Source organism: Pristiophorus japonicus, chromosome 16 (assembly GCF_044704955.1).
Source record: "Pristiophorus japonicus isolate sPriJap1 chromosome 16, sPriJap1.hap1, whole genome shotgun sequence".
Taxonomy (NCBI): domain Eukaryota; kingdom Metazoa; phylum Chordata; class Chondrichthyes; family Pristiophoridae; genus Pristiophorus; species Pristiophorus japonicus.
This window is the reverse complement of record NC_091992.1, coordinates 17,471,375-17,483,812: the sequence shown is the minus strand read 5'-3', so window position 1 is coordinate 17,483,812 and position 12,438 is coordinate 17,471,375. Positions and strand designations below refer to the sequence as shown.

Below are 12,438 nucleotides of genomic sequence, written 5' to 3'. Positions count from 1 at the left end.
GTGGATAAGGGGGAATCAGTGGATGTGGTGTATTTGGATTTCCAAAAGGCATTCGATAAGGTGTCAAATAAAAGGTTACTGCACAAGATAAGAGATCACGGGGTTGGGGATAATATATTAGCATGGATTGCAGATTGACTAATTAACAGAAAACAGAGAGTCGGGATAAACGGGTAATTTTCCGGTTGGCAAACAGTAACTAGTAGGGTGCCGCAGGGATCGGCGCTGGGTCCTCAACTATTTACAGTTTATATTAATGACTTGGATGAAGGGACCAAGTGTAATTTAGCCAAGTTTGCTGATGATACCAAGATGAGTGGGAAAGCAAAGTGTGAGGAGGACACAAAAAATCTGCAAACTGGTATGGGGGCCCAAGTTTCCACAGGAGTTGCTCTGTTTTTTTTGGAGCAACTAGAATTTTTTTTTTTTTATAAAAGAGTAACTTAAAAATCGCAATTCTCCCTATTGAAGTTGCTCCAGTGTAAGTGAGTTAGTTCGTTTTTTTTTTTTAGTTCAGTTGTTTTTTCAAAAGGGGGCGTTACCAGCCACTTACACCTGTTTTGGCCATTTAAGCAAGTTTAGCCATCTAAAACTTACTCCAAACTAACTTTGGCCAGCATAAGTGTACGTTCTGAAAAGCCCTGCGGTGAATTAAGAAATCAGCGCAGGTAGCCAGAGATGCAGTGAGGGGGGTGGGGGGGGGGGAACCTTGCAAAGCACTAAACACCTTCACAACAACATTAAAGCAGCATAAATACATTTAAAGCACCAAGCACTAAACAAAGCACAAAAAGAAATAAGCAATTAATTAATAAAAAATAGAAGGAACCCTGCACCTAAAGCACCAAGACTAAAGTAATAAGCAATCAATCAATCAATAAATAAGAAAAAATAGAAGTCCTACCTTGGGGAACGCAGCAGGCCGCCGATGAGGGAGCCCATTCGGCCAGGGCTAGGTGCGGCGTGCTTCGGGGCCCCTCCCACACAGCCTGCAGAGTGTCGCACAGATTCGGGCTGCCAGGAGCTACTGCACATGCGCGCGCACTCTAGTGCGCATGCGCAGAGGTCCCGGCACTGTTTTCAGCTGCGGGACCTTGCTCCGCCCCCAATCCACTGGCCACGCTACGCCATCACCGAGGAGAGGCTTAGGAGCGGCCAGAATCGGGAGGAAGATTTTCGGCGCGTTTGGAGGCGAACAAAAGCGGCGTATCTCAGGCGAGTGTGCCAGAAAAAAGGGTTGGGGAAATTTGGGCCCATAGACAGACTAAGTGAGTCGGCAAAAATTTGGCAGATGGAGTATAATGTGGGAAAATGTGAGGTTATCCACTTTGGCAGAAAAAATAGAAGAGCAAATTATAATTTAAATGGAGAAAAAATGCAAAGTGCTCCCATGCAGAGGGACCTGGGGGTTCTTGTGCATGAAACACAAAAGGGGGATAGAGTATAAAAGCAGAGAAATCCTGCTACAATTGTATAGGGTATTGGTGAGGCCACACCTGGAGTACTGCGTGCAGTTTTGGTCTCCGTATTTAAGGATGGATACTCGTGCATTGGAGGCTGTTCAGAGAAGGTTCACTAGGTTGATTCCGGAGATGAGGGGGTTGACTTATGAAGATAGGTTGAGTAGGTTGGGCCTATGCTCATTGGAGTTCAGAAGAATGAGAGGTGATCTTATTGAAACATAAGATAATAAGAGGGCTCGACAAGTTGGATGCAGAGACGATATTTCCACTCATGGGGGAAAACTAAAACTAGGGGACATAGTCTCAGAATAAGGGGCTGCCCATTTAAAACTGAGATGGAGGAAGAATTTCTTCTCCGAGGGTTGTAAATCTATGGAATTCTCTGCCCCAATGAGCTGTGGAGGCTGGGTCATTGAATATATTTAAGATGGAGATAGACAGATTTCCAAGCGATAAGGGAAAAAAGGGTTAAGGGGAGCGGGCAAGAAAGTGGAACTGAATCCATGGTCAGATCAGCCATGATCTTATTAAATGGCGGAGCAGGCTCAAGGGGCCAAATGGCCTACTCCTGCTCCTATTTCTTATGTTTTTATTGGTGCAGTGGAGGCTCAGGTCCCAGTTTACTGACTGTCTCACTGTTTCTAATGTGATAAAACAACCAAATACTAGTGGATAAAGAAAACTCCCTTTCAGCCACCAGAATAATTTCCCAGTTACACCCAGGGAATGTAGAAAAAGACAAGACATAAGTTAAAGATCCTGACTTAATTCCACACCTGATCTGCCAGCTCCCTCATTTTCCACTTCTCCTTCCCGACCTACCTTTCACTCCACGCGCCTCTTACCCGCCAAAGGATCCGAGCTCCTGCTTTGCCTCTCCTACATTACAACAATGACTACACTTCAACAGTACTTCGTTGGCTGTGAAACTCTTTGTGATGTCCTGAGGTCGTGAAAAGTGCTACATAAATACACGTTCTTTCTTTCCTTCCTGCCTCAGTCCAACATTCCTACTTGCCTCTCAGCTTTTACTACTTAGCCAATGAGCAACACTGTGGAGATCTACTAGTAAGTATATACACAAACCTCTACGGCGGTTGTACGGCTTAATGTGGTTCCAAACACGAGTAAGGAGTCCTGGTTTGAGGCGATTGTATGGCACATTGGTTACCAAATTAGCAAGGCACTGAATCAAAAAGAACAGAAAAAAATTTGGAGATCAAAACATTAAACTGAATAATAAGGCCTCAACTAAACATTTCATCTGAAAGTTGGAAACCTCCAACAATGCAGTACTCTCGTTACCGTACGGAACCCTAGATTACATGCTAAAGTCCTCCAGTTGGACTTGAACCCACAACCTTTTGACTCAGAGGTGAGTATACTGATGAGCTAAGCTGACACTTATTCACCCAAAAAAAATAGGATGAAATACAGGCAAGTAGGTGGGAGTCTGTTGGTAGGATGTGCAATTACCAACGTCTTCACAAGGCTCTGTCATGTAAAAATGCTGGCAGATAATGAAAAGTGTCAATGTCTACTGGACCAAACACAAACACCAGCAACAGGAGAGTTTCTGAACTACAACAACTTGTATTTATATAGCGCCTTTAAAGGTAGTGAAACGTCCCAAGGCTCTTCACAGGTGTATTATGAAATAAAAAATGACGCAAAAGTAGGAATTAACGCAGGTGACCAAAAGCTTGGTCAAAAAGGTATGTTTTAACGAGTGACTTGAAGGAGGAAAGAGAGGTCGAGAGGCGGAGAGGTTTAGGCAGGGAGTTCCAGAGCTTGGGGCCTAGGCAACAGAAGGCACAGCCACCAATGGTTGAGCGATTATAATCAGGGATGCTCAAGCGGGCAGAATTAGAGGAGCGCAGACATCGCGGGGGGTTGTGGGGCTGGAAGAGATTACAGAGATAGGGAAGGGCGAGGCCATGGAGGGATTTGAAAATAAGGATGAGAATTTTGAAATAGCGGCGTTGCTTAACCGGGAGCCAATGTAGGTCAGCGAGCACAGGGGTGATGGGTGAGCGGGACTTGCTGAGAGTTAGGACACAGGCAGCCGAGTTTTGGATCACCTCTAGTTTTGCCAATTGGTCCAAATGAGACATTTGCACTATTCACTGCAGTCAAGTGCTGAAATACGATTAAAGAGTAAGTGCTCCTGGTTGTAGAACCAGGTTTTACCTTGATTATCTGTGTGAGTGTCTGTGGGGAGGATTCTGCCACTAGGGCAAGCAGCAGGCACCTATGAAGCTCCCGGATGCTGGAAGCCAAGGTTGCAGAGAAAGGTGTGAAGGCTCTCCGGTGATCGTTGGTGTCTTCTGCGACAGACAGGAACTGCTTAGATCCTTCCAAGAGGACCGATAAGACTTGGAGGGCACCAGCACGGACCTGACAAACATAAAAATAGCACTTCAGTAGCTCATCCCTTTAATTAGTTCTGCGGAGTCCATATTTACGAAAGGATATACTTGCTGCGGAGGCAGTTCAGAGAAGGTTCACTCGGTTGATCCCGGGGATGAGTGAGTTGACATGAGGAAAGGTTGAGTAGGTTGGGCCTCTACTCATTGGAATTCAGAAGAATGAGAGGTAATCTTATAGAAACGTATAAGATTATGAGGGGGCTTGACAAGGTGGATGCAGAGAGGATGTTTCCACTGCTGGAGGAGACTAGAACTAGAGGGCATGATCTTAGGATAAGGGGCCGCTCATTTAGAACTGAGATGAGGAGAAATTTCTTCTCTCAGAGGGTTGTAAATCTGTGGAATTCGCTGCCTCAGAGAGCTGTGAAAGCTGGGACATTAAATAAATTTAAGACAGAAATATACAGTTTCTTAAACAATAAGGGGTTACGGGGAGCGGGCAGGGAAGTGGAGTTGAGTCCACGATCAGATTAGCCATGATCTTATTGAATGGCGGAGCAGGCTCGAGGGGCCGTATGGCCTACTCCTGCTCCTATTTCTGATGTTTTTATTATACCTGCAAGCCACGTAGAAATGTTGCATGTGCCCTCGGGGGCTACATATGTTTCAAATCAACATTCCCTTCAAATTGCTTGTATATCAAGTTACTGATACGAACAGGTATTGATGTTCTGATTTAGAATGTATCCAACGATGAAGGAACACCTACAAGTTCACCGATCCCAAATTTTCAGACCCACAAAATTCAAAGATGAAAAACCAGCGAGTAAGAAATACAAGTGCAAATAGAACTTTGCTGTCTGGCCCGAGGGCCAGATTGCCCGGGTTCGAGAGACACAAACTAGAAACCTGACTCTGCAGGTGATTGGTCCGCTTGAACCATGCAAGTCAGGAAGGCCCCAGGCTCGATACATGGTCTGTTCCGAGTTAACTGATCTCAGTCAGAGTGGCAAGCCCTTGGCTAGAGGAGAAAACCAGAACAGGTTCCCACTCGTGATCATTATCCAGTGATCCCTGGGTTGAGCCTCAGGCCGGCACAGCAAGGTGAATTCCTCACTCATTGTTTCTCCACACCTTGGGATCTAATTTGGCACTGGAGTAAAGGCCATGCAGAAAGTAAGAAAATAAATTCCAAAACAAATCCTATTGCAGTCCAACAGAAAGAAGTGCAGATCCCTTACCTTTGGTGACGGATCTTTCAAAGCAATGGTCATCAAGGACACCGTTTGAGGGCTTCCAATGCCGGGAACATCAGCAATGAATGATGACCAGTAGCCATACAGAACTTTCTTCTCTACTGATTTTATAGTTGAAAGGAAGCCGGCTAAAGCCCCCTGGCGAACTTTCCCTTGAAGTGATCTATAATCAGAAAGAAAAATTGTAGAAATATGCTTCGTTTATTTCCTCCTTCCTTCTATTATTTTCCCCTTACACCCCCTCCTCTCCTAAAGATACTGGGCCTGAAATTCAGCACCGCTGGAAAGCTGGTGCCCCCCCACTGTTTTGTGGCCATTAGCGGCAACATTTTTTCGTGGCTGGGCCACCCCATATTCAGCTCCAAAAGTGAACAAATGAGGTCCAGCGCTAATGAACCCTTCCAAAGTGGATTTTTCAGCGGTGTGGCTGTCTTAATTTGAACGTTATCACCACTGAGAAATTCAGCATGCGGGTAAGGGTTTCTAATGAGCCAGCTGCCCCAGGGTCTTTTTAAAAGTTGGAAGGAGTTTGGAAGGATGGCTGGTGTAAGAGGTGCAAGGAGAGCCAACAGGTTCACTGATGTGGAGCTGGAGACGCTGATGGACAGTGTGGAGGACAGAAGAAGAATACTGTTTCCTGACGTGGGGAGACCTGGCAGACCGCCAGTACATAATGCATGGAGGGAGATTGCAGGGGAGGTGTCAGGCACCTCCATATATGTGAGGACGCAGTCTCCCAGGAGGGTGCTGGCCAGTCTGTACCCGGCCCTTCCAGGGTGGCGATGGGTCGACGCCTCCTAGCTCTGGGGCGACGGGGATCCTCCTCCTCCTCAGGTGGTACTGCTGGCTCGACCTCCAGCGGCTGTCCATGATGGCCGGGTTGTGCAGCATGCAGCAGACCACGACGATTATGGAGACCTGTTGAGGGAGAGTACTGCAAGGTGCCACCAGAGCGGTCCAGGCACCGGAACCTCTGCTTAAGGAAGCCTGTGCACTGCTCGATGATGCACCTGGTGGCACGATGAGTGTCATTGTATGCATGCTCTGGCGCTGTCCTGGGGTTCTGCAGAGGAATGAGCAGCCAAGTGGACAGAGGATATCCCTTGTCCCCAAGCAGCCAACCGCAATCCTGAATCGGACCGGTGAAGATGGCGAGCACACTGGTGTGGCGCAGAATGAACGAATCATGGCTGCTGCCTCCCTTGCCCGCTGCCTGTCTGCACGGTGCTGACGGCGATGCCTTCTCCTGCGTGCCACCCTGCTTCTGACCAGGTGTCGCCCTCCCAACACTCCTCCCATCCTCAGGGTGAACCCTGCCAAGCAGGTCTCTGCAGCCCACAGGACTCCACTAAAGAGTCAGACCTGAAAGTTGTACAAAAGTACAGGGGTATGTGCAAACCTCTGAGCAGCACTCAGCAGGTTGAATGGAGCCAAAACAATTAATAAAACTTTATCAAAAGATAACTACTGCGGATGCATGCCGGAAAACGAAATAAAAACACTAATAATTAATAAAACTTTTTAAACTACCAAAGGGCCCCAGCGGTGTCTCACGGGGGCACTGCCAGGAAAAGTCCGACCTCTTCCTCGGTGAATATTGCTGTGGTAGTTCCGTTCCAGCGGCCTGCTCACTGCAGAGCTCACCGCTGGAAACCTTCCTTTCACCGCGCCGTTTCCAGCGGAAGTGAATACCGCTGAAATCCTCCCCGAGCTGAATATGGCTCGGGGAGGGAAAAGTACCCAACCGCGGCGGCACATCGATTTTTTTCGATCAACCGCCCAAACTCTGCGTTAGCCCGTCCCTTCGGGGATGGTGAACTTCGGGCCCACGGGTTGTTGGAAAGCCCCATGGAGCACATTGCATTATTTTTTTTTGATATGTGCTTTCAGCAGGCATGGTTCCATGTCAGAAGTGCAAAGTTGCAAAATGATTGATCCTAATCATTAGCTTAGAGAAGCACTCCAAATTCAGCAACTAGCACTCAGTAATAATGGTTCCAGTGCAATGGCAAGCGACAGGCCTTAATTGCGCTGAACAATGCAATGTATTTTTATGCTAAATGTTCGTATTTATAAGGTTGCCTTTACTTTGAGATTGCACGTGACAGCACTTCATACTCTTCGAATTCTATCTGATGTTTAGTCCAAGAAACATTACAGATGTTTTATATAGAAGCAACAGCATTTGACTTATTTGTATGTTGAAAACAAAAGTAGGACCTTCAATACAAGAACATTTTAGATTTTAAATGATTCCTGCTGCATCCATTTTAATGGGGTTATTTGAAATCCCCGCGTCTCAGCAGCTCATTGTGACAAAACTTAATCATTCTTCTTTTCAGCCGTCTTTCGGATGAGACGTTAAACCCCATTCTGCCCTCTCAAGCGGGCGTAAAAGATCGCATGGCAGTCATGGCACTATCAAGAAAGAGCAGGTTGCCCCGGCCAATATTTATCCCTCAACCAACATCACCGAAACGGATTATCTGCTCATTCTTACAGTGCCAGTGGGAGCTTCCTGTGCGCAAATTGGCTGCCGCGTTTCCAACACTATAATGGTGACTACACCTCAAATGTACTTTGTTGACTGTAAAGCACTTTGGGACATCCTGAGGTCATGAAAGGTGCTATATAAATGCAAGTCTTTCCTTCTTTAAATAGATACCGAACAGATCAATAAAACACTCACCTCAGCTTGCTCTGGATTCCTCCCTCAGTATCTGAATACTCAGAGTCAGAACTATTTATCTTCTTCCAGCTAGGGTAGAAGGAATTTGAAGGATCTTTTCCATCCAAGGAAGGCACTGTCCTGTCAGAATAGTTCTTTGGCCCCTGGAGGAGGCTGAGAGTTAAGTCGCCTCCTCTCTGCTTCCCACTCTCTGGTCCATGGAGCAGTTCTGGCTGTGCTGTGTCTCTCTGGTCTTCCTTCTGTTCCTCCAATGGCTCCTTCTTGTTCTTGGATCGAGATTTCTTCTTCTTATGCTTTTTAGGAAGAGAAAATTAAAATTATATACTTTAAAAAAAAACAAGACTTTCTGTTTCTGATCAACCGACCTTCCTTTAAACATATTTCCTAATCTATTATTCAGTTGGAATGTAAAAGCCACCTGTGTTATTTCCTAATTCTCATCCTTCCTTCCTTGGTGGCTGGGGAATGGTTTCGTGGGTACAAGCAACCCTCCAAGTGGTCATTCTTCATTTATGAGAGCTGGCAGTAAGTATCAGGGCACAAAAGCAAAATACTGCGCATGCTGCAACCTGAAAAAAAAACAGAAATTTTTGAAAATATCAGCAGGTCAGGCAACATCTGTGAAGAGAAAAAGAGAGTTAATGTTTCAGATCTGTGACCCTTCATCAGAAGGGGTTCTGACAAAGGGTCACAGACCTGAAACATTAACTGTTTCTCTCCACAGATGCTGCCTGACCTGCTGCGATTTCCAGCATTTTCTGTTTTTATGTTAGTAAGTATCAGGGGCCTGTTCAACTCTCTGGGATTCACAGCTGGACCGTCTCCTGAGTGAGAACCCTGGCTGACTTTCCTCCTCCCTAGCCCAGGCTTTTCAAAGCCAATTTCTAGTGCCCTTATCAACAAGCCTTGGGTTGAGATCGGTTAATTCCACACAGATCGGGGAACTTACTCGTCTGTATCGATCAGTTGAGCACTTGCCATTACTTGCTGGTGTGCTTACCACAGAGACATTGAGGGACCGTGATCATCACCTTCCGAGCAGAATTACTCAATAACAACTTCAGCTCCAAGTTCACGCTGAGTTTTTGTGTGTGTGTGTGCTTAAACATGCTGTTCTAATTTAATCAATTTCCACTCCATAATTTTTCTGACACACATCTTAAATAGTAGACGCAGTGGCTGTCAGTGCAGTTGTACTTCACTAATCAGGAACTCAAATCACCAAGGGAGAAAAATCAACGCCGACAGCTGACAATCCTTCCAGTTATTTGCATAATGAAAACTGATGGACGGGCTAAGTGAAGGAAACCCCTGTAAGGAGACTGAAAGATCTTTTCCTGCTGGAATAAAACAAAGCCAAGCAGACAGCACTGATACTCATAATATGGCCGAGGGCCACTTGGAGCTCACCTGTGTGCTTCACCTCATCGGGTAGATTTAGGTTCTCTGGTCCGTCTAATCTCATCCTTCCGGAATTACAACCTTGCCGTCTTCCTACAACAGAATCTAGCTGCATCTTAAATGTGTGCAACCAACCATCCTGACAACCTCAGTTAGCTGTTCGCCCTCTGTGCAAAGAGACATTTCCTGATATCTGTCAAAAATGTGCCTTTTACAGCCACCAGTAACACTGGTATAAGGGAAGCAGCTCCCCAGCGAGTAAAACCAGACATGACATTGGTTCAAAGCACAGGATTCAAGCGCGGGATCTTGCTCTCCATTCAGGGGGCACCATGACACCCACCAATGGAAAATAAACCCGCAAAACACCCCTCGCCACAGATTCCGCACAACACACCCAGGGTCCAGGAAATGCCCACAAACCATTCAAGAGAAAAGAAATACTGGTATTTATGTAGCACCTGATCATGTTTCTCAGAAATGAGTGCTTCACATACAACACGTGACTTTAAAGTGCAGTGCCTCATTATGTCGGCACACACAGCAGCCATTTTGCACACAGCAAGATCACACAAATCAGCACGGAGATGACTGACCATTTAATCTTTAGCTTTGGTGGTATGTTTCAGACTTCACCCTCATGGTTTAAGATAGCACCTGAACACGCTGGGAGTAATTTTAATTACGGGCAATGGTGTTGAATGGGCAATATCGTCTTAGTGGTCCAATTTATACATCCCAATCAATTTCTCTTTCTATTGAAAAGGAAGAGAAAATCGGGTTGGGTTTATAATAGGCAGCCAATTAGATAGCACCATTTTACACCATCGCCCATAGTTACAATGATCCCTCTTGATGTGTTACTGCTTCCCAACACGGAGCTCCAGTGCAGCCAGCGCCACTTGGCCAGACTAACAAAGACATCTCAAGATTTGTGGCCTCTTTCATCCTTAGATACACGCAACAGCAGGCTTTATGTTGCTGAAAAATTGTCATTACCCCCACTTGCTTTGAAGGGTTTGTAGCACCTCCCATTTGATCCTTCGTGGGTGAACTGCCTTCATACTGAGGCAGAGGGGCCGGATAAAGGACCGCAGGGACTTCGATGTTCACACCTGGAAAACCATAGAACATGTATGTCTGGAAAGAAATGGACCAGAAGAAAAATAAGATACATGGTTAGGACTCACAGTAACTGCAGTCTGCACTTCAAGCTGACCCACACTTTGGCTGGCACGCAATAGAGGTTGGAGGTGAAACAGACCGCCCTGTGATTGCAGCCAAGAGAGAGAGAGAGAGAGAGAGAGAGAGAGAGAACTACAGCCGCAATGCTTCAGAGCGGACACACTGCAGGGATTCAGCTTATTTAATGCGTCAGTTCCACTATGGCTACAAGGCTCCGGTTTAAATCATAGAATTAAACCAAGGATGTGTTGTGTGGGTAAGCACTGGCCAGCAATAGAAACATAGAAACATAGAAACTAGGTGCAGGAGTAGGCCATTCGGCCCTTCGAGCCTGCACCACCATTCAATATGATCAAGGCTGGTCATGCAACTTCAGTACCCCATTCCTGCTTTCTCTCCATAACCATCGGTCCCTTTAGCCATAAGGGCCACATCTAACTCCCTTTTGAATATATCTAACGAACTGGCCTCAACAACTTTCTGTGGTAGAGAATTCCACAGGTTCACAATTCTCTGAGTGAAGAAGTTTCTCCTCATCTCAGTCCTAAATGGCTTACCTCTTATCCTAAGACTGTGACCCCTCTTTCTGGACTTCCCCAACATCAGGAACACTCTTCCTGCATCTAACCTGTCCAATCCCGTCAGAATTTTATATGTTTCTATGAGATCCCCTCTCATTCTTCTAAATTCCAGTGAATATAAGCCTAGTCGATCCAGTCTTTCTTCATATGTCAGTCCTGCCATCCCGGGAATCAGTCTGGTGCACTCCCTCAATAGCAAGAATGTCCTTCCTCAGATTAGGAGACTAAAAGTATACACAATATTCAAGGTGAGGCCTCACCAAGGCCCTGTACAACTGCTGTAAGACCTCCCTGCTCCTATACTCAATTCAATGGGTCTTCTCTGTTGATTTATTTTCTCTGTTCACAAAGAGGTTGTTCAACCAGAGTCAGGCCACGAAAACAATGTTAATCTGTTGTTAATTTACATCCCATTTACCTTAAAAACTGCCAGGAGCGTCCCCAGTAGATCATTTTGTGCCAGATTCATTCTCCCTGCATTCAGAATGGAGTGGATGCCCTTCAATGCATTTTGCAACAACTGAAACAAGAATTGCAAGCAAATGACTTGTCTACCAAAGAATATACAGAATTCAGAATCTCCATGGTGATATTAAGATACAACAATAACTTGTATTTATATAGCGCCTTTAACGTAGTACAACATCCCAAGGGGCTTCACAGGAGTGTTATAAGACAAAACAAATAAATTTGACACCGAGCCACGTAAGGAGAAATTACGGCAAGTGGTCAAAAGCTTGGTCAAATAGGTAGGTTTTAAAGAGCGTCTTAAAAGGAGGAGAGAGAGGTAGAGAGGCGGAAAGGTTTAGGAGGGAGTTCCAGAGCTTGGGGCCCAGGCAACAGAAGGCACGGCCGCCTATGGTTGAGCAGTTATAACCAGGGATGCTCAAGAGGGCAGAAGTTGAGATGCGCAGACATCTCGTGGGGTTGTGGGGCTGAAGGAGATTACAAAGATAGGGAGGGACGAGGCCATGGAGTGATTTGGTCTCCGTATTTAAGGAAGGATATACTTGCATTGGAGGCTGTTCAGAGAAGGTTCACGAGGTTGATTCCGGAGATGAGGGGGTTGATTTATGAAGGTAGGTTGAGTAGGTTGGGCCTCTACTCATTAGAGTTCAGAAGAATGAGGCGATCTTATCGAAACATACAAGATAATGAGGGGGCTCAACAAGGTGGAAGCAGAGAGGATATTTCCACTCATAGGGGAAACTAAAACTAGGGGACATAGTATCTAAATAAGGGGCTGCCCATTTAAAACTGAGATGAGGAGGAATTTCTTCTCTCAAGGGCTGTAAATCTATGGAATTCTCTGCCCCAGAGAGCTGTGGAGGCAGGGTCATTGAATATATTTAAGGCGGAGATAGACAGATTTTTGAGCGATAAGGTAATAAAGAGTTATGGGGAGCAGGCAGGGAAGTGGGGCTGAGCCCAAGGTCAGATCAGTCATGATCTTATTAAATGGCGGAGCAGGCTCGAGGGGCCAAATGGCCGACT

General features: G+C 45.9%; 1 protein-coding gene across 1 annotated transcript in view; it reads right to left on the bottom strand.

Moving 5' to 3' along the window:
- The window catches only part of heatr6 (HEAT repeat containing 6), an 89,786-nt gene that overhangs the window by 42,066 nt on the left and 35,282 nt on the right, over positions 1-12,438 (bottom strand). Inside the window, exons 6-11 of the mRNA XM_070857060.1 lie at positions 11,363-11,464; positions 10,178-10,318; positions 7,778-8,070; positions 5,074-5,251; positions 3,654-3,860; positions 2,550-2,649 (exon numbers count right to left, since the gene is read on the bottom strand). Of these exons, the coding sequence (XP_070713161.1) occupies positions 2,550-2,649; positions 3,654-3,860; positions 5,074-5,251; positions 7,778-8,070; positions 10,178-10,318; positions 11,363-11,464 (1,021 nt within the window). The remainder of the gene's footprint in view (positions 1-2,549; positions 2,650-3,653; positions 3,861-5,073; positions 5,252-7,777; positions 8,071-10,177; positions 10,319-11,362; positions 11,465-12,438) is intronic.